This window comes from Doryrhamphus excisus, chromosome 3, assembly GCF_030265055.1.
Source record: "Doryrhamphus excisus isolate RoL2022-K1 chromosome 3, RoL_Dexc_1.0, whole genome shotgun sequence".
In the NCBI taxonomy this organism is placed as follows: Eukaryota; Metazoa; Chordata; class Actinopteri; order Syngnathiformes; family Syngnathidae; genus Doryrhamphus; species Doryrhamphus excisus.
In genome coordinates, this window is record NC_080468.1 from 3,417,605 (window position 1) to 3,437,712 (window position 20,108).

A 20,108-nucleotide genomic window follows, 5' to 3' on the forward strand; every position below is an offset into this window, starting at 1 on the left:
GGCACGCATGCCCCCATTCTTAATGCTCTGTCTCTATATACTCAATATACTGTTGCTTTGACAATTATTCCATCCTCACTCTAAATTCTAAAACGTGTAAAAAACTAAGGAATAGTAACAATTGAATTATTTTCACTTATTAAAAACAAGCTCTATACAAGTGACCCCCACAATAAACAACTGCTGTATATTGGGCCATCGTGCAACTGTTATAATACAGTATATTATTAATAATAATAATAATAATAATAATAATAAGTATATTATTATTATTAAATCCAGAGTTACCTGGACACTCACTGGCCTCAATGTTAGGCACACATGAAGCCATAGTAGTATATTGTTTCATCAAAAGCAAAACAGGGCATTATATGTATATTTCTGAAGACATCATTTTTAATGGAGAGGTAATGAAGCCACTTGTTCCAACTGCATAATTGACATCAATGCCATTATTTTAACTCCTTTCTGGAACCCCTTTGAATGGTGCAACTGTACTAACCTGTAAAGCATGTGTTCCACAAATAAACAATAGCATACCATACCAAGGTCAGAATGGATCTACATTTCGGCTTTCCATTACATTGTACATCAATACAAAAGTCATTTTAACGTGTAAGTGCACCGTACCGCCACCTGATGGCAGCACCGGCGCTACTCTGTGTCTCCGCCCTGAGCAAATAGCAGGACGAAGAAGAAGCCCACACCAAAATATGCAAAAGTTTAGCAGAACTGTCATTTCCTTTGGCTCCTTTCACTGAGAGTTATGGGCTACTTACCGGACAGAGGCGGCTCGCTGTGTTTAATTCTGCTAGTTATATTACTGTCGGAGGGACATTTTCGATGGGTAAGTCATATTTGATGACGCTTCCAGTGACTGAAAACATGACTCAGCTCGGTAGAAAGACAAACATCAGATAGTCACTCAAGTCCGGTGTGCAATGTAGAAGCTTTAAACTACTTAAAGTTAGCTCATTCTAATCATCATCGCCATCTAAATCGTTTTGTGGTCCAAGTGTTCATATTAGCGTTGATATTTGCCATGTAACATCTCGTCGAAATGCTTTGTAATTAGTGTACCTTTTTGAACAGCAACGTCAAGTTAGCTTCCTTCTATCTTCTTTTCTGCATTCATCCTAGTATGTTTTAACTTGACAACAAACCTCTGCAGTGTTTCGGGTACTTTCGTGTGCAGCTTTGGCTCTGATTTAACTCTGAGATGCTAGCTATTCAAATACCAAAGAGACTTGGTTACTCCATCGCAGCATATCAGCAACTACATTCAAATATGTTCAGGTGATGTCTTTACAGTACTCGGAATCTGGATACTTTAAAGGTTGTAATACTCGTAGGGCTGCAAATCGAATATTTTAGTAATCGAGTATTCCACCGAACACTAATCGACTAATGGGATAAAACATGTTTGTTTGGTTAAAGAAGTATTATTGATACACAAGAGAAAACAACATTTCATTTAATATTGAAAGACCAATTGGTTTATTTTTTTTTTTAGATAATCAACCGTTTTATAAATTGGCATTGTGCAAAGGAACAAAATGTATTTTCTTGGATCTTCTGAACTACATGATAGTGCTTTTGTAGATGAATTTAGCCATCCCAGATTGGAACTATTTACTGGAAAAGGAGAGACATAATCTTTACTTTGCTAAGACATTACTAAGACGAAATGGCATATTACATTGTGTTGATGGCTGTGCATTTATAAATTCCTATAAATGTATATATTTATAGGAAAAAATATGACGTAGTCCTAACGAGCAGTGTTTTTTGGAGGTCAACATCTGTGGATTTTTTATTTATTTATTATGCCTTAATATGGCAAAGGCAGATATTTAGCCTGCAATAATTAGTATTGTGTGATGGGTGCCACACACGGGAGGCGACTTTGCCCCTACTTCATTCATTGTCAGTGGAACCTGCGATACAGGGCTAGCAAGAAAAACTAGCAAGATCCAGTACTAGCAAGAGTACTCCATCAATACCGTCCATTTTTCCCCCCTCTGAGCTACTTTGATAACCTGAAATTCCCTCAACATCTGACAGCCAATAAAAACCATGTGAGACTTGTACAATTTGCTCTGGATGTGAACACGTCACTCGTTGCCTGCCGTGTTCATGGTTTCCTACGAGTTGGCGATGAGTTTGACCAACGCAATCGTTGTCACCACCTGTGTGTGCTGCCCATTCCAAAGGATACATACACCTCACGGTGTTCCACTTACTGTCTAGACACATTTTCTGTCTTAGCACATTCTCCTGCACCTCCAAACCTGCGGCTTCTGTCATTTGCGTGGGTGGTGTAAGTGCATTGGTGACGTAAGCGATTCCTCTATAATCAGGTTACTCAAACTATTCAAGTAATAAATGCACCCCTAATTCAGATTGGCTTAGGAAGAAACACTTACACGACAAAGCTGTTATTTGTCTTAACCGAAATGTCTTTAACACACGTGACATGTCAGGCCAGTAGTTGGCAATGTCACTACTTTCATCTTGGTGTTTTGTTGGCTTTTTTGTTTTGTGAACCTGTGATTGTGAATCTTATATTTTGGTTCGAACTTGAATTTGTCACACTAAACTAGAAAGTGCAATTTCCCTAAAATTGTGATTGAATGTTGATAGATGCTAGTTGTGACTGGAGTACAGGTTCATACATCACAACATATCATAGCAAATCTCTCAAATCAGTGGTATTCGAATATGTACATGTGATAATGTGACGGCATTCAGAGTAAAAGAAAATTAGTATTTGCAAAGTTTCACAAGTCCATCCATCTATATTCTATGCCGCTTATTCTCACTAGGGTCGCGGGTATGCTGGAGCCTATCCCAGCTGTCTTCAGGCAAGAGGCGGGGTACACCCTGGACTGGTCGCCATCCAATCACAGGGCACATATAGACTAACAACCATTCACACACTGGCTGTGTTTGAATCCGGGTCTGCGTCCTACGAGGCCAGATGTTCGGAGGCTCTTCCTCCAGCTGCAAACCAGCTTTGTGAATTCAGATGGTCTAGCCTTCCTCACACTTCCTGGTTGTCACATGTTTTCATGTTTACCCTAACGTACTGACAGAATATCTGCCTTCAATCGCAATAGTATAGTAACAAAATTATTATTAAATTAGGTTTTACAGGAGAGATATGAAATGTTATTCTTTTACAGATTGATCTCAGCTCACAGCTAAACCTGATATATTAAACAGTAGTAATAGTCATAGCTCCTATATTTAGTTACTACTTTTTGGCTACTTCCTTCATTTCTACAACACTGCCCAGCAGCAACACAAGTTTCAAGTTTTACATTCAGAAAGTGAACACACAGAATTTGCCAATAAAACATGTATGTGATGTACACAAATAATAACTATCTTGTTCTGGCAGTAATATTAAAAATCAAATAAATAAAAGTTTCCACATTGTAGAAAGTTTGAATAATGACATTACGTTCAAACGCTGCGCACATCAAACTGTGCTTATACAAATAAATCGATACTTACGATTTACGAACAAATGAATACTTATTAATTAATCAATACTTGCTCTTAATTCTCTCAGCTTTGTACCGCAATGTTGACTTTATTTTAAGGGCTGAATGGAAGTGCGCACAGAATATTGGGATATGATGGGCCACAGAGGTTGGTTTGAAGGCCGACTTCTTCTCAATGGAGAAGGACACATTTGGAGGAGCCGTTGTGGACTTTCTAATTCAGACAGCCTTGGTGCAGCACAATGACGTCATGCAGCCTACAAATACGCGCTTTTAGGATGCAGACACACTGACATTCATTCTTATGGAGAAAACCCACGGGGAGAACATGCAAACACAGAGATGCCTAAGGTTATATTTATCATATTCACCAACAAAAGTGGAGCAAGCGGCAAACTATAAACGTAACACGATGAACATCCATTTTCATACACTTGGTTAAAGGGTCGGTATGGCACCAATAACAACAAGTACGAATAAAGCACCACTAAACACTTGTGTCTATGATTAGGTTATGCACACAGAAGAATGATATACGTCACAAATGTGTAAAAAAAAAATGGTCTGCGTGTCCAACTATTATTTCTGCAGCAGTGACAGTCTTTCCTCCTTCCTGTCTATTCAGCATCACAGCGCTCACATGTTCTGTGTTGGAGGCAATGACTTAGGGAAGTTAATTCACTAACTCCACTGAAGTGTTTTGTGAGAAAAAAGTGGCGCTACACTCTGGCCTACATTGTGTCTAAATCATCTACTAGATGAAAAACAGATAAAAAAAACTGATAAAAACAGAACAATTTGATGCGTTTTGATGCCGCGTATAAACGATACGATAGGGTTCTACGTTTAATGTTTGTTGATTTAGATGCCAATTATATGAAAGTAGCATTCTTACAGTATTTTTAAATATGTAAAAGAGCACATCATATCCCTAAGTATGCTTTTAGGCACTCTCAAAAAAAAAGTCAACAGAATGTGAACAAAAAGTGTAAAAATTGTTAGCTAGCACGCCCGCCCACAGCCACATCTATTGTCGTCTTCAGCTATGACAGGCTATGGAGCACGCCCAACACTGCTTTCACCGGTAGCCCAGTGTCTCATGTTGTTTAACAGACTGTCAACCAACTGCTTCTTTTGTGATAACTGGTGCATGTCGAAATCGAAAGACTTGCGGCTATTTCTTGTCGATACAGGAGGCTGCTATTGGTGCAGCCAAATCTTGCGTTGGTCAACCCCGATATTCAGTTGCATTGGTTTATCCATCGTACCTAATATCTACTCCAAACAACAAATCATTTTTTTTGTTTCCCCTGACCGATGACTAGGCTTCTCAGGCAGTACGGAAATTGATCCTCGTGGAGCATTGATTAACCAGTGTGATGTACGTTTGAGCTAAGATGAGTCATCCACACAAAGCATGATAGAATGATGACTTTATCTCGCTTTGATTCAATCACATCCTGTGGATAACACAAAGATCAGTTTTGGAACAGCATTCCAAAGCCTCTTCATTTCTCGACATATCCTTATGTTGAGAAGGACATACGCAAAGAACGACATGTGCAGCATGAGCGTGGGAGTTGAGCTATTATTCGTCTAACTCCAAATACCAATCAGATCAAAAGTACTGGCCTTTTTCCTCGGCTGATGTAAGGACGATCACAACACTTAGTACTTTACATTTTGTCATTTTCATTAAGATGATTCTAAAGTTGGAGGGAGTAGGAATGGGACATAACTGGAAAGGGGAGGAGCTTGAGGAGGAAAGTAAACTGTACGTGTTAGATGCCACAAGGAAACACAATAACACCAAACTTTAGCAATACTAGCATAGACAGCTACAGTATGTGAGCTATAACATGCTAACATTCCACTCGCATGTAACAGTAACATCATGGTAGGTCAGCCTGTTCATTGAAGACAGACAAAATGATCAAACACCTGAAGCTGGCTGACTTATAAGATGTTTAACAGAATTTTAAGATGGGTAGCAAAGCCCACCTTGTTTTTTTATGATGTCCCTGAAGTTGTGGGTGCATACATACAAAAAAGGCAACCAAAACGATAACAGTCACTTTTTGAGGTTTGTAGCTTGGTTACATTAGCGATGGCTAGCTATATGGGAGGGATGCAATTTTAGAAGCGTTGTGTGGAAATGAATTATTTTGTGTTTTTTTGTGTTACCAGGTAGAGGCCCAACACTGTGTGTGGTATGACGAGTGCGGTGAATCAGAAAAGGTTCCCGGAAAGAAATACAATTGTAACTACACCGGCCCCCCCAAGGCTTTATCCCCCGATGGCTATGACCTCCTCACCGTAAGTATCCTGACTATTACTGAAGTATCCCTTTGACTGATTGCTCCTTATCCCAAAAAGCTGATTGGCTCTTTGGTTGTGTATAATTACAGGAGCTTTGTCCCGGGTATGACTATGGAAGTCGCAACCTGTGCTGCAATGTGGTGCAGTTGCGCACTCTCAAAGGAAGTCTCCAGCTGCCCCAGCAGTTCCTGTCCCGGTACTTTCTTGGTTATTAACATTATCTAACGGCAGATCACATGCCGCTCGCTCTTGTGCTTACATGTTGCATATGCTTTTGCTTTTCTTTGAACCTTTCCAAATAATCCACCACATCCGTTTCTTTAATTGTCCCACTCACGCCACTCATTCTGCATACAGGTGTCCCGCCTGCTTCTTCAATTTGATGAACCTCTTCTGCGAGCTGACATGCAGCCCACACCAGAGCGAGTTTATGAACGCCACCAAGTTCAACGGGTCCAGTGTGGTGGAAGTGCAGTACTACATCGGACAAACATTCTCCAGCGGTGAGTTTGCACACCACTTGCCACATCGATTGTCACAGCTTATCTCAGACACTTTGTCCAGTCCACCATGGTGCACCAGGGTAGAAAAACGGCTCTCAGAGAATCACACAAACGAAGCATCATAATCATAATTTTCATTAAAGATTTATTATCACATCCACATCGGCAATCTTTGTAAGACTGTGTGGAGAAGTTAGGCACATATTAAGGAAATCATAGATTTTTTAAAAATAATTGTAACACTGTAATCATGTTTTGTTTTACAAGAGACTATCTCTGGTTTGCCAATTTCCCTAGAGTTGCTGATCTAAATTTTTTAGGTTTGATATATTGTGTTTTTGCTTTTAAGTAATTATATTATTTCCTTTTTCCATTTCCTAAGTTGTACTCTAAATATACTCTTTCTGATCAGCAGCAAAACATTTGATTAGCCACATTTGGAACTCCTGTACACTTGGATTAGCTATTTTTTACTTTTGCACAATATTTAAAAAAGAATTGCAGCGGGGATGGTTTATGGGTCAAATAAAAAGTTACTAATATGGATGTTGATATGCAGAAAATTAGAGATTTTGAGTTTTTTTTGTATGTATTTTTTTAAATGTCTTTTTATTAGTTTTTTTTTATTAGAAATACTAGACTCTTGATGACATGTAAAATTGGTATATGAACGTTTGGTGCGCCGTCAATTTAATCTTACCTTTTCACTTTGGCAGCCATGTACAACGCTTGCAGCGACGTCCAAGCACCGTCTAGCAACGTGAAGGCCTTATCATTGCTGTGTGGCAAAGATGCAAAGGACTGTAATGCCACAAATTGGATCCAGTACATGTTTGACATAAACAACGGGCAGGCTCCTTTTCCTATCCTACCAATATTCTCCGGTAAATCATTGGCTCTTTCTGCCATGATCATCAACTGTCTATGAAAATGTTCTTTTGTTACTTCAGATGTCCCTGTGGCTGGCTACACGCCCATGAACAACAAGACATACAGCTGCTCCGAGGAGCTCGAGGACGGTTCGGGGCCTTGCTCCTGTCAGGATTGCACAAAGACCTGTGGACCCAAACCCATCCCTCCGCCTGTTCCTCCTCCCTGGACCATCAACGGTATGGACGCCATGACTGTCATCATGTGGATCTCTTACACGGCCTTCCTGTTCGTGTTTATCGGCACTGTGGTTGCTGCATGGTGTTACAGGTAAAACAAGGACACTTCTGATTTATTTTTACTAAAGCATCCTTTTTTTACTAATATGGACTTTTAAGATTTATTCAGGAAAGCATCTTTTTTTTTTTAATTGATATTAACTTTGCAGGTGTTGACAACCTTTACCATCTAGAGTGCCATTTTGCCCCCACTTCCAGTAAGGGAGGAAAAAAAGTCTGGAGCCCCAAAACATTACACAGCTCAAAAACCTATAAAGTTGTGATCAAATCCAACTAACAGAACTACTTTGAAATAATTTAAACACACTACATCAGCCTTTCAGAGTGGTTTCTGTATTTGTGTAAACTCAAAACATAGCCAATTTTAAAATAAAAAAGCCCATCAGATTTTACATATCTGCACGTTAGTGTTGTTTGCCTAATACCGTTTATGCATGCACTGAATTAATGTCATCAATTTGCCTATTTACGTTTGTTGCCATTCTATTGTTCTTATCCTTTATGCAGTCAGAATAGATGTTCTGATATTTTTATGTATTTATCTTTGAATGGCTTCCCCCTCCTTACGACCTCTCGTGCAGCCCAGTGTTGCCAACTCGCCGACTTCCTCTCTAAATTTGGCGACTAGCGACAAATGTCAAGACTTTTCCTGGCTCTGTTAGACTTTCCTTATTGTTCTGCGGTTGCTGCAGAGAGGTCCGCCCCATCTTAAAGCAGTCACAAGCGGTCAGTGCACAGTCAGCTTCCGCACCACATTACCTGTCTCTTGCAGAGTCACCACCTCGGCGATTAGCATGTCATGTCCTCTAAGTTTATAGCTGCAGCGAGCTTCTCTTTGTAAAACATATGCTTGTGCTTGCTTCAGACTGCACACACTCGCCTACTTCTCCTTCCTTTGCTCATCCAATCAGCAGTCACATTCCTGTTGAAAATGCACATTTCCTCCACTTGTGTGTTAAAACAATCACTGTACTCCGCAAAGGGAGCTGCAACAAGGAGGCTGAAGAGCCGCGGTTTGCTGACCCTTGACCTATGAAAAGGGTCCATTTTACCTAATATGGATTTTTGTGATTTATTTAGAAAAACGACCGTCTTGTCGGAGTATGGGCCCATACTGGACAGCAATAACCCCTTGTCTCTTAACAGTGATAATCCTGACGCAGGTACATCAGACATGTTTGCTATGTATTTGTAATGGAGTAAATAACCTACTACATACATAACACCGACTAACCAGTCATTTTCTGTGTGTAGTCAACGCATCATGTTGTGAGACACTGGGCGAGCGCTTTGAGAACATGCTCAGAGTGGCCTTCAGCTCTTGGGGCTCCTTCTGCGTACGGAACCCAGGTCTGGTCATCCTGGGCAGCATGGTTCTGGTGGCGGCCTCCTCCGGGGGTCTGGTCTACATGCGCATCACTACCGACCCTGTAGAGCTGTGGTCTTCCCCTGGCAGCCAAGCACGGCAGGAAAAGGACTACTTCGACAGCCACTTTGGACCATTCTTCAGAACCACGCAGCTTATCATCACCACTCCGCTCAACAGCACATTTATCTACTCGCCGTACTTCGGAGGCTCGGCTGTACCCTTTGGGGCTATCTTGGACAAGGACATCCTGCATCAGGTGAGTTAGAGAGATGAGTGTGTATTGATTAGACAATTTGATTTGGTCTCAATTTAGAATAAGGTACACAAAAATACACTAGTTACTGAGGAACGAATGTCACATGAATTTACAGTAATTTCCTGTGTGTAAGACACCCCCACTAACTTTAGAGGGAAGCCAAATGAGTTCACGTCATAAAAAAGTGATATTTATTGCCAAGAAAGATGTTGCACATAAAGATTGCATAAACCTTTTAATTGTTAAACAGTGCAAAACATGTCCGGTAAACATTGCAGCTGGAAACATCTACGACTACAGTAGTTATGCAGTGCCAGATGCATGGAATATAAATAACAATAGCCTACAAGAAAAGTAATTTGTTGCTGTTTTCTTGGGAATTAAAACCACTGAAGTCTGCCATCTTTTATGTCACAACAGAACAGCTTCATAATTTCAGACACGTCGCCGAACTGTGTCTCGGTCTCTTTCTGTCCCTGTCGCTGTCAGTATCGTCCTCCTCTTCCTCTGGTAGTAGTCCAGCCTTCTGAAACCCGTTGATGCAAAAGATGCACTGGTGGTCAGTTTTTTGTGAAGGATTTCTCGCCAGTAGTCATCCAAATCAATTGCTTTTATCTTGAACACGGCATCATATGCATAATAGGTTCCCTTTAAAATTGTGATTAATGTTCCTCATTCAATTGTTTGTTAATGGGGACCTGTTATGCTTTTTCCACTTTTCTGACTTATAAATGTAGTTAGAATGTTGTATTGTCGTGTTAAACGGCGCCAAAGTTTCAGATAATGAGGTTTGCACATTTGGAAGCGAGCCCTGAAAGAAGTTTGGGATGGCTCTGAACGCTCTGTTTCACAGAGTCATCGGTTCCATCCATCCAGACTTCCTTATATGGGTATGCCCAAGTACTAGCGGTTGCTGCCCCTCCACCCCCGCTTGTAAACGATAGTAGTAGTTCTGAAGTATAAGGGATGTGTACAGAATATGACCACACCAAGCATCACAGGAAACTTAATTTTTTTTATACCTTATTGTGAAGTGGTAGATATGATTTCAATGAACTTTTGAACCAGGTGCTAGAAAGGGAAGCAACTCAGATGCTGTAGTTTTTAATTTTTTCTCTCAAATGTCTCTCAAACCATTCAGGTACTGGACCTGCAGCTTGACATTGAAGCACTGGTTGGAACGTACGAGGGCCAAAACGTCACACTGAAGGACATATGCTTGGCCCCGCTGGCCCCTTACAACAACAACTGCACCATCCTGAGCATCCTTAACTACTTCCAGAACAGCCACGCTGTGCTGGACCACCACCTGGGGGACGAATTCTTTGTCTATGCTGACTTTCACAGCCACTTCCTCTACTGTGTCAGGTTCACTTCTCCACCCTTTTGGATTTCAAATCTCCATAAATATGTTTTTGAAATTAGCATTATACTGAAAAGTGAAAGCAGTCATAGTTTGTTGGATGGTGAAAAGTTGGACTGGAATTACTGTATGTGTCTTACAGTGCACCCGCATCCCTCAATGACACCACTCTACTGCACGATCCTTGCCTCGGGACTTTTGGCGGTCCAGTCTTTCCTTGGCTAGCCCTTGGAGGCTACGACTGTAAGCATCACACATTTGATGACATGCAGGAGCAGCAGTTCCAGTGACAAAGTTTGTAAAGTTGTATAATCACGCCACTGAAGGTTATTTTTAGTGCACTAGTTAAAGTTAAAAGAGCTCTGTTGGTCAAAGACCTACAGCACATGTACGGTCGCGTTATGTAACCACAGTAGCACTTGACCAGCTGCTGCTGCAATTTATTGGCACTTGCATGTTTGTGGAAATTAGTAGAAAAGAAAAAAGCAACAACAGAAGCCAGGATCAACAACCTGAGAGTGCCAGATTTATCTTAATTTAAGAGGGAATAAACAGGAAGAAAGCGAAACAAGTCAATTTTTTACGTTGAACAACCAAAAAAAAATACCATAAACAGCATAACCAACATTGTAGTAACTGTAACTTTAGTTCCCGTCTCTTTTAAGATCCACCCTACATCTGCTCTTCTCTCATCTTTTTATAAAAATGATAATGATACGACAGATAATGCCACTTATTGTTTTTTTGTTTTCTCCCCACCAGCCACCAACTACAACAATGCAACCGCCCTTGTCATCACCTTCCCCATCAATAACTACCTAAATGACACCGCCAGGCGAGGAAAAGCCCTAGCATGGGAAAAAGAGTGAGACCTCATCTTTTTGTCCCCCCCCCAAAGATATGATTCCATTGAACTCATTCACTATGATTTTGCATTTCAGATTCATCCGCTTCATGAAGGACTTCAAAAACCCCAACCTGACCATCGCCTTCACAACCGAAAGGAGCGTCGAGGACGAAATAAACCGGGAGAGCAACAGCGACATCAGCACTGTGGTGCTGAGCTACGGCATCATGTTCATTTACATCTCTTTGGCGCTGGGTCACATCCACAGCTGCAAGAGATTACTGGTAAGCGTACCTTTTCAAAGTTCACATCATGCATTCAATAAAACTGGCTCAACCTGCCACGCCACTTGTTGCATCTGAAGCCTGAAAGGGTCAGTTCACTTTTGTTTGGATAGCACCACTAAGCAGCTAAAGGAATGTCAAGGCAATTTTCATATGAAGAAATCTTGTTGTACATTACAACTTTTTTTTATTTTACAGCAAAATGCTGTGATAATCATTTCTTAATTACAAATTATGATTATTAGTATTGTCATAATAAACTCAAAATGACCAAATATGTCTCATTCACATAAACGAACAGATTCCAAATGGAAAAACTCCCATTTTAACAGGAACACAACTTGTTTTTTCTCTGTTTTCATTGTGGGGAAACATTCCATGGGACTTTATGGATATTACTGGCAACGTACAGTATGTGAATTCACAAGAATTAGCTTAAAAATCAGATAGTAATATATGACTGTTTTAGTCAAGGTTTTGTCATCCAATAAAATTGCATTCATGATGTTATTTTATCTTCTTTGTTGCTTTGTGGTACAAAATACAACTACAATAATTGTTTATTATGCAATTTTATATAGATTGCCTGACACTTTCTACAGGGGTCTTAAAAAGTTTAAAATCCAATAATTTGAATAAAGGGCCTTAAAATGTCTAAAATTATATTTAAAGCTCATGAAATGTTTTAAATAAGATTTTTAAAGGTCTTTAAAAGTGTATTAAAGTTACTTTCATTTAAAACAAATACATAAACGTCAGTTTTGCTTTTAAATGGGCACTATAACATGAACATTTTTTTTTAAATCTAATCAAATTTGGGGTATTTCCATAATTCCTTAACTAAGCTTCTTGTGGTAGGTTTCAGAAAATGTTTGACACCTTTGCAAAGTGATAAAAAGAGAGCCATAAATGTTATACATGAGAGAATAATGTGCCTAACAACAGGATAGCATTAATAGCAGTAGTACAGTGCAGCGATCTACAGTAAGTATTGAATATTGCAGGGGATTTTGGCATATGTTGCTCCTTTCACAATCAACATTGATGCATTAATCAGGTTGTCCAATGATACAAAATGCAATACCAATTTGAGAAATCACTGACTGACATATTTTTTTTAGGAGTTTGATTGACAGTGATTGGTTCAAGGTGTACCACACCTGTCACCCAAAGTCTGCTGGGATAGGCTCCATTGGTAGAAAATGCATGGATGGATGGACCATAATAGCAAGGTTTCTGCACGCACACAGGTGGACTCCAAGATTTCGCTGGGCATTGCAGGCATCCTGATTGTGCTGAGCTCAGTAGCCGCCTCATTGGGCATCTTCAGTTATGTCGGCATCCCCCTCACCCTCATCGTCATCGAGGTCATTCCGTTTCTAGTGTTGGCTGTGGGCGTGGACAACATATTCATCATAGTGCAGGCCTACCAGGTATGTGCACACACACCTCGGTCCATTACCGGTTGCAATCTTTGCTTACATTTCGTTTTTGCACCAGAGAGATGAGCGGATGCCCCAGGAAGAACTTCATCAGCAGATTGGTCGTATTCTCGGTGATGTCGCACCCAGCATGTTCCTTTCGTCCTTCTCGGAGACGGTGGCCTTCTTCCTGGGTATGACAACAAATATGACAATGAATCAGATTACAGAAATCATTTATGAAATGCTTATGTGGGCCACAAACTGATGATGATAACGATGTTGTCCTGCAGGAGCTCTGTCCAATATGCCCGCAGTCAGGACCTTCTCCCTGTTTGCTGGCCTAGCTGTTTTTATAGATTTCCTGTTGCAGATCAGTTGCTTTGTCAGCCTTCTGGGATTGGACCTGAGGAGGCAAGAGGTAAGGCCGAACGTTTGGCAATAAATCCAAAATGACTTAATAGACTAGGCGTGTTGCAAGATTAAAGTGATATCTCTTGTTTGGAGACAAGTTGTCTTTTGTAGTGCTTCTGATCATTGGTTAGAATTTGGCAGATCACAATTGCTGCATAAGACCAATATCTACTGTATATCATTAGTTCCTAATACAAGAGTCTAGGCATCATGGGAACTGTAGTTATTTTATCGTAAACATAAAACTATAAGATACTGCAATCTGTAATATATTTCATGTATTTTTTTCCCGTTAACATTAGGGATGCTCCGATCGGGGTTTTATGCTACCAATACTGATCATCCACGAGTGAAATTGGCCAATACCGATCACATAGATTAAGTGTAAATGTTTGAATATACAATTTGCTATATCGCCTCACAAACTTTTTTATTTTATTTTTTTTTTTACAAAATGAAAATTGCAGAGTTACTTTTTTTTTTTAAACGTTTTTCTTCATAGTCTATTTCAAGCCAAACAAAGCCAATATGCTTACTTTTCTAGAACATGAACAAAATGCTGGTATACACAACCCACATTTTGTATGTCACAATGCATTTCTTTCTAGTGCTCACATTATTAACTGAAAATCAAAATGAAAATCAGGCTTGCAGGTGCCTCATTTGGTCGTGGTAGGCTCCCCGGTGCCCGCGGGCTACATGATATGGATAGGGAACCATGACATTTTGACACAAGCATATTTCACTTACTTTTTCAAAATCACTGGTGAAACTTACAAGATCATGCACCTTTTGTAAGGAGAATTTGGATGTGAGATCAGCTGCAGAGGTGGTTTGACTTTTCGGGCTATCCCGCTTATGGATGCCACTGACGGACAGCTCTGATTGCCAGCATGTGGTGGACCGTGCGCGTGGGAAGTTGAGGGTGACTGTGCCCGGCTGCACCGTTGGGAATTTTGGGGACTTTGATATGCCCAAATTCCCTCCACATATGACACTCAATATAAACCGTGGGAGACTTGTACAGTTTGCTCTAAATGTGAGTGTATTGCTCGCTGGTGTGGCGATGGGTTTTGCCGGTTGCAGCCATTACACGGCCTCACACTTGGGTACTACATTAGCCTGACTGATGATCACATTGCGAGCCTCCTCAATTCACCACAACCTGCCAAGTACTTGCCCCCCAAATGCCACACAACGCACCAACCCAGTGAGACATTTTTTGTGGCATGTTTTGCAGGGTGCAAAACCTATATCACACAGCAGGCATGCATGTTTTGGCTTGGTGAAGTCAAACTAGGAGGGAGACGCTCTTTCTTAAAAATAATGTCAAAATATTGTTTCATTTGATGAACCCAATATTGTCCTGTTTGTATCGTCTCGCTGAGTGTATAGTGGCATCCCTACTTATAACAGAATGTCTTTTCTTGCTAAGGCGAATCGTCTGGATATCATCTGCTGTGTGAAGCTGCCAGAAGGTCAGGAACAGAAGGTGGACAGTATACTCTTTCGGTTTTTCAAGAAGTGCTACGCCCCGTTCATCCTTAAGGAGTGGGTGCGGCCCATCATTGTAAGTGTCTCACATCTGGATGACGGCTATGTTGTCATGTCTTGGCAGTCACAAATGATGTCTGTTCAGGTGGCTGTCTTTGTGGGAGTGCTCTCTTTCAGCATCGCTGTGGTGAATAAAGTAGAGATCGGACTGGATCAGAAACTGTCCATGCCTGATGTAAGTGGCTGCTAATGCATGATGAAATCACAGCATAAGCGCTAATAAAAATAGAATGACACTCATCAGAGCTCTCCTTTGTCAGGACTCTTATGTATTGCAGTATTTCAAGAACATGAGCCAGTACCTCCACACAGGCGCTCCGGTCTACTTTGTAGTAGAGGACGGCTTGAACTACAGCAGCCTGGAGGGCCAGAATGCCGTGTGCGGAGGCGTTGGCTGCAACAATAACTCGCTGGTGCAGCAGGTGTACTCGGCCTCGCTCATCAGCAACTAGTATGTCTAGTATCTTCAATGGGTCATCACAAAGAAACATTTATAGGGATCCTTCAAATGTGTCTTTTAGCTCCACTATCGCCTTCACGCCATCTTCTTGGCTAGATGACTACTTCGACTGGGTGAAGCCTCAGTCCACCTGCTGTCGCTACTATAACAGCACGGGGGCCTTCTGCAATGCTTCTGGTACATTTTTATCTAATGTCAACAAGCCTCTTAGGGACTGGAAACTTATACTGTCTCATAGAAGTTGAAATGTACAGAATTACCAGAATAGTGGCTGAAAGTCATTATCACAACCACATTGACTCAGAGTTACAAAGCATTTCTTTGAAAGTAGACAAACCATGTATGTGTATATATATATGTACTTGAATATGGGTCGTTACATATATATTTTATTTGTTGAGTGTGTGAGTAAGCTTCATAAGCTAATAGGATTGGTACAAATAATGGCCCACTTTCAAATGGACAACTTACTTCCAATGAACACCTAATGGTCTCTGCAGTTGAGTAAATTACAGCAGTGGCAACTTTTGAGGACTTTGTCAAACTCAATGGAATTACCATAAATTCACATTAAAAGCTAGCCACTCTAGAACAGTCCAGCCTGTTCTAGAAGCCATCATAATTATGCCACTATATCAGTGTTATCAGCGTATATCCATTGTCTTGTTGTTTTCTAGTGGTGGACGCATCCTGTGTGCACTGTCGACCCATGACCCAAAGTGGGAAGCAGAGGCCAGTGGGCGACGACTTCATGCACTTTCTTCCCATGTTCTTGTCGGATAATCCCAACATCAAGTGTGGAAAAGGGTAATTCTAGTGCACGTGTGTGTGTTTTTTTTTTTGTGAGTGGTTTCTTACTCTGTTTCTCTTTTGCAGTGGACATGCTGTCTATGCCACAGCGGTGGACATTTACCCCAACAACAGCGAGATTAGAGCCAGCTACTTCATGACTTTTCACACCACCCTGAAGGAGTCCTCGGACTACATTGAAGCTTTGAAAATGGCCCGAATCTTGGCAAACAACATTAGTCAGTCCATGGACCACAAGGTTTTTGCTTATAGGTGTGTTGTACTTTCACGCTTTAGTTGTATTATCGTTATTACCTTTGCCAAAGTAGTTTTGATCACTTTTACAGCATATTGAATATTGGTAGAGATTTGGAGAAACAAGAATGAGGTCTGTCTCTGTACTAGTCGAGCACGAGTGTGGTGCTAGTCTCTCTGACGCTTGTACTATGTGTAAAATATCAGCACTTGTTTTGAACATTGTGGTCAAGGCTGTAGGTGAGGAAATATGTCAGTAGATAAGCACTTGGTAAAGAAAACACTAAATGCTGATGTGACCTTCAGTCCTCTTCTCAACAACAAGTCTTCACCAATGTAGATTTAAAATATTTGCATATTAATGATTGTCCGTCAAATGTCTTCTTCACAGCGTCTTCTACGTGTTTTACGAGCAGTACCTGACCATCGCCTACGACACTGCCTTCAACCTGAGCGTCTCCCTGTCAGCCATCTTTTTGGTGACCACCGTGCTCCTTGGCTTTGAGCTGTGGTCGGCCGTGCTGGTGTGCGTCACCATCGCTATGATCCTGGTCAACATGTTTGGCGTCATGTGGCTGTGGGACATCAGCCTCAACGCAGTCTCCCTGGTCAACCTGGTCATGGTGAGAGACAGAGCGCCGCAAGGCTAACCTGAATGATCATGATTGTAGCAACAGGAGCTGAGTTGTTGTGTTTGCAGGCTTGCGGTATTTCAGTGGAGTTCTGCAGTCATCTGGTTCGGGCTTTTTCCATCAGCATGAAGAAGAGCAGAGTGGAGCGGGCCGAGGAGGCACTGGCTCACATGGGCAGCTCGGTACGTCTCACTTTGACTTGACACAACCACAATATGCTGTCCATATAATCTGGCCTTCTTAAAGAAACTTAACACTTGTGACTATCATAAAGGTGTAAAAATAAGTTAACCACTAGGGTTGTCACAAAATCTCATGTCAAAATATCTCACCAGATTAAGAAATGAGAATATGTCATGTTCTTGTGATAAGATCTGGTCAGATAATAGACACTTCATACTTAACAAACAGGTTCAAAACTATCAAATGGCTAGTGGGTGCTCTGCTAGGTGTTTGGAAGAATGGTGCATTCAGGTGCATGATGTAACTCATCGGGTACAAGTTGCTGCTGAATTCAGGGACACTCAGAAATCACAGGAAGCACACCCGCACATGCAGCCCAAATCACGTGATATCTACAAAAGCAACCACTTGTTGCTCATAACAGTAAGACAATGTTACAAAATGTTGCATTCATAAGACACATCAATGTTAAACAATTCGACAAATATGCAGAATTCATTCAAAGGGAAAGATGCCAAAATCCGTGGGGAATGAAAGATGTGTAGGATGATGACATATTCATTTATCAGTGCTCATGTCAAACTCAGAGTGTCAGCATGCAGAATACACAATTTTTACACAGAATTACTATATAATGAATTATGTTCAATATTCAATAAACATTTCAAAATGCACCTGTATTTTTTGTGACACAGTTACAAGTTTGTTTGTCCAGTAATATTTATTTTATAGTACTTAAAGTTAATGTTAAAATCTCGTCTCATACTCGTGGGTCCAATCTTGTGCATCGTTTTGTCTCGTGAGACCTCTATTAACCCCTGTTAATGTTTAAGAGTAAAAATCGCCATTATCCTGCATGCATCGTTTTTATTTTAAATTGTCACACAAGTGAATAAAGACGACTACAAATTAACAAAACTCTCTACAAGTGTATGCTTCCATGTTTTTGATTCATAGTGCACGGATGGACTTAAGAACTTGTATCATGTCACTGCTCGCTAAGTAATTTTGTTGACTGTGTCATTTACCGCAGGTTTTCAGCGGGATCACGCTAACCAAGTTTGGCGGCATCCTCATCCTGGCGCTGTCCAAGTCGCAGATCTTCCAGGTGTTCTACTTTAGGATGTACTTGGCCATTGTGCTTCTGGGGGCCACGCACGGCCTCATCTTCCTCCCCGTGCTCCTTAGTTACATTGGTCAGTAGCGCTTTAAAACGCACGTATCATTCCTGAGCTTTTACTAAAATATGCACGCTCTCGCAGGTCCCTCGGCAAACAAGGCAAAGGTGTTTGCTGCCAACAGACGCTTCGTGGGTACCGAAAGGGAACGGCTCCTCAACTACTAACTGGCTGAGCGGGACCATTTTTGTCTGAGAAGATGATGACACGTGTGAGTGTTATTTTTTGTTTTTCTTGCCGCCATTACTGACACACTCGTCATCAGCACCACCCGCCACTATCGTGCACGGATTGGACTCAGGAATATTTCACAGGCGGGAGTCATGACATTGCACCTCATCACACTACAAGGACTAGCTTGGCTTGGCTATGGTGTGACATCATTGAAAAGCAGACGGTTTACTTTCAGGGGATGATGATTTGGGAAACTTTAAAGGGTAACTGGTCAGTTTTTAAATGTGTATATATATAATAGGTTATGAGAGGTACTTTTTCTGCTAAGTCAGAGCGAAAGCTATCATGATTGTTTGTGTGCAAATACAGATTTTGACTGGATGTGTCCTAACCACTCCTGATGTCAGCAAGGCGAGGTTTTTGCAGTTACTGAACCATATATTTGTAACACACAAAACAAGCAAGTGTGTGTATAGCTCAGACGGAACTAGTTTAATTGACACATCCTTGACAATAATGATTGCTAAGTTATTATTTTACATGATTTACTGTGGTGACAAAAACTCTTGTTGGCCATTGAAGCTCCTTCTCTGGAAACAGGTCTTGGTGCACAATGGAGGCGTGTTCTTAAAGGAACAGTACTGCAAAGTATAATTTTTAAGTGATATTGTTATAATAGTTTGTTTTGACTGGAAAATTACATTTGAAGCTTCTTGACACAAACATTCCTTTTTGAGTAGTGATTTTAAGACAATTTTAACACATTAAAAATTTTTCAAAAACAAGATATTTGTTGTCTGGTCATGTCCATGTTCAGCCTTTTATAGACCAGCACTGGCACCACTAGAGGGCGCCTGAAGCTGATTATATTACATTGAAACAGGAGTGACCATTTTTTATATCCTGCAAAGCAGCCTATGCAAGCACATCAGTGCACCACCCGCTATGATATGCAATACTTCTATTTTAATTTTTTTTTTTATTGCATCTGCATGTGCAAATTTTACTCATAATCTAGACCAAACTTCATTTTTGTCCCTCACAATTTGAGTATTTTTGGGATTACTAGCTTGCAGACCATCACTTATTCATGGGCCACGCTGTGAGACTAAAGGCTGCACTTTCAATCTGGCTGGGCCATTAAAATATTCATTTCCTTTGCATGCAGGTGGTGTGTGAGATTATGCAATATAGATTCTCACGTTCCATCTGAGGGTGACTCGGCAGCTCAGGAAGTTAATTTCATTCATACATCACCTTGGACATGATTTGAAATGGATAATGGCTAGTATTTATCAAATGTGTTCACAATGAGGTTATTTGTATGAGGAGATTATAGTGTGAATGAGGTGATATGACATGAATTATACATAATGCAAGTTATGAATATATAATATTGTGTAATAATATAATTATACAGTATGGCCCG

The 20,108-nt window shown here is 40.7% G+C and overlaps 1 protein-coding gene across 1 annotated transcript; it reads left to right on the forward strand.

Moving 5' to 3' along the window:
* The first annotated feature begins 695 nt into the window (after positions 1-695).
* On the forward strand, positions 696-19,464 carry npc1 (Niemann-Pick disease, type C1). Its single transcript, XM_058066997.1, has 25 exons — positions 696-847; positions 5,697-5,825; positions 5,918-6,024; positions 6,186-6,331; positions 7,048-7,215; positions 7,282-7,531; positions 8,581-8,663; positions 8,755-9,125; positions 10,267-10,493; positions 10,631-10,731; positions 11,251-11,353; positions 11,430-11,619; positions 12,870-13,052; positions 13,120-13,234; positions 13,334-13,461; positions 14,890-15,024; positions 15,094-15,183; positions 15,269-15,459; positions 15,530-15,645; positions 16,146-16,275; positions 16,345-16,530; positions 16,904-17,135; positions 17,213-17,326; positions 18,361-18,523; positions 18,590-19,464. The coding sequence occupies exons 1-25, from the start codon at positions 767-769 to the stop codon at positions 18,670-18,672; spliced, it is 3,822 nt and encodes a 1,273-aa protein (XP_057922980.1). The 5' UTR covers positions 696-766; the 3' UTR covers positions 18,673-19,464.
* Positions 19,465-20,108: the final 644 nt, after the last annotated feature.

Excerpts from the sequence above, each read along its gene's own strand:
- npc1 (XM_058066997.1), top strand. The coding sequence starts at position 767 with ATGGGCTACTTACCGGACAGAGGCGGCTCGCTGTGTTTAATTCTGCTA. Across the intron at positions 10,494-10,630 it reads CACTTCCTCTACTGTGTCAG|TGCACCCGCATCCCTCAATG; the intron begins GTTCACTTCTCC and ends TGTGTCTTACAG. Across the intron at positions 15,460-15,529 it reads GCCTCGCTCATCAGCAACTA|CTCCACTATCGCCTTCACGC; the intron begins GTATGTCTAGTA and ends TGTGTCTTTTAG.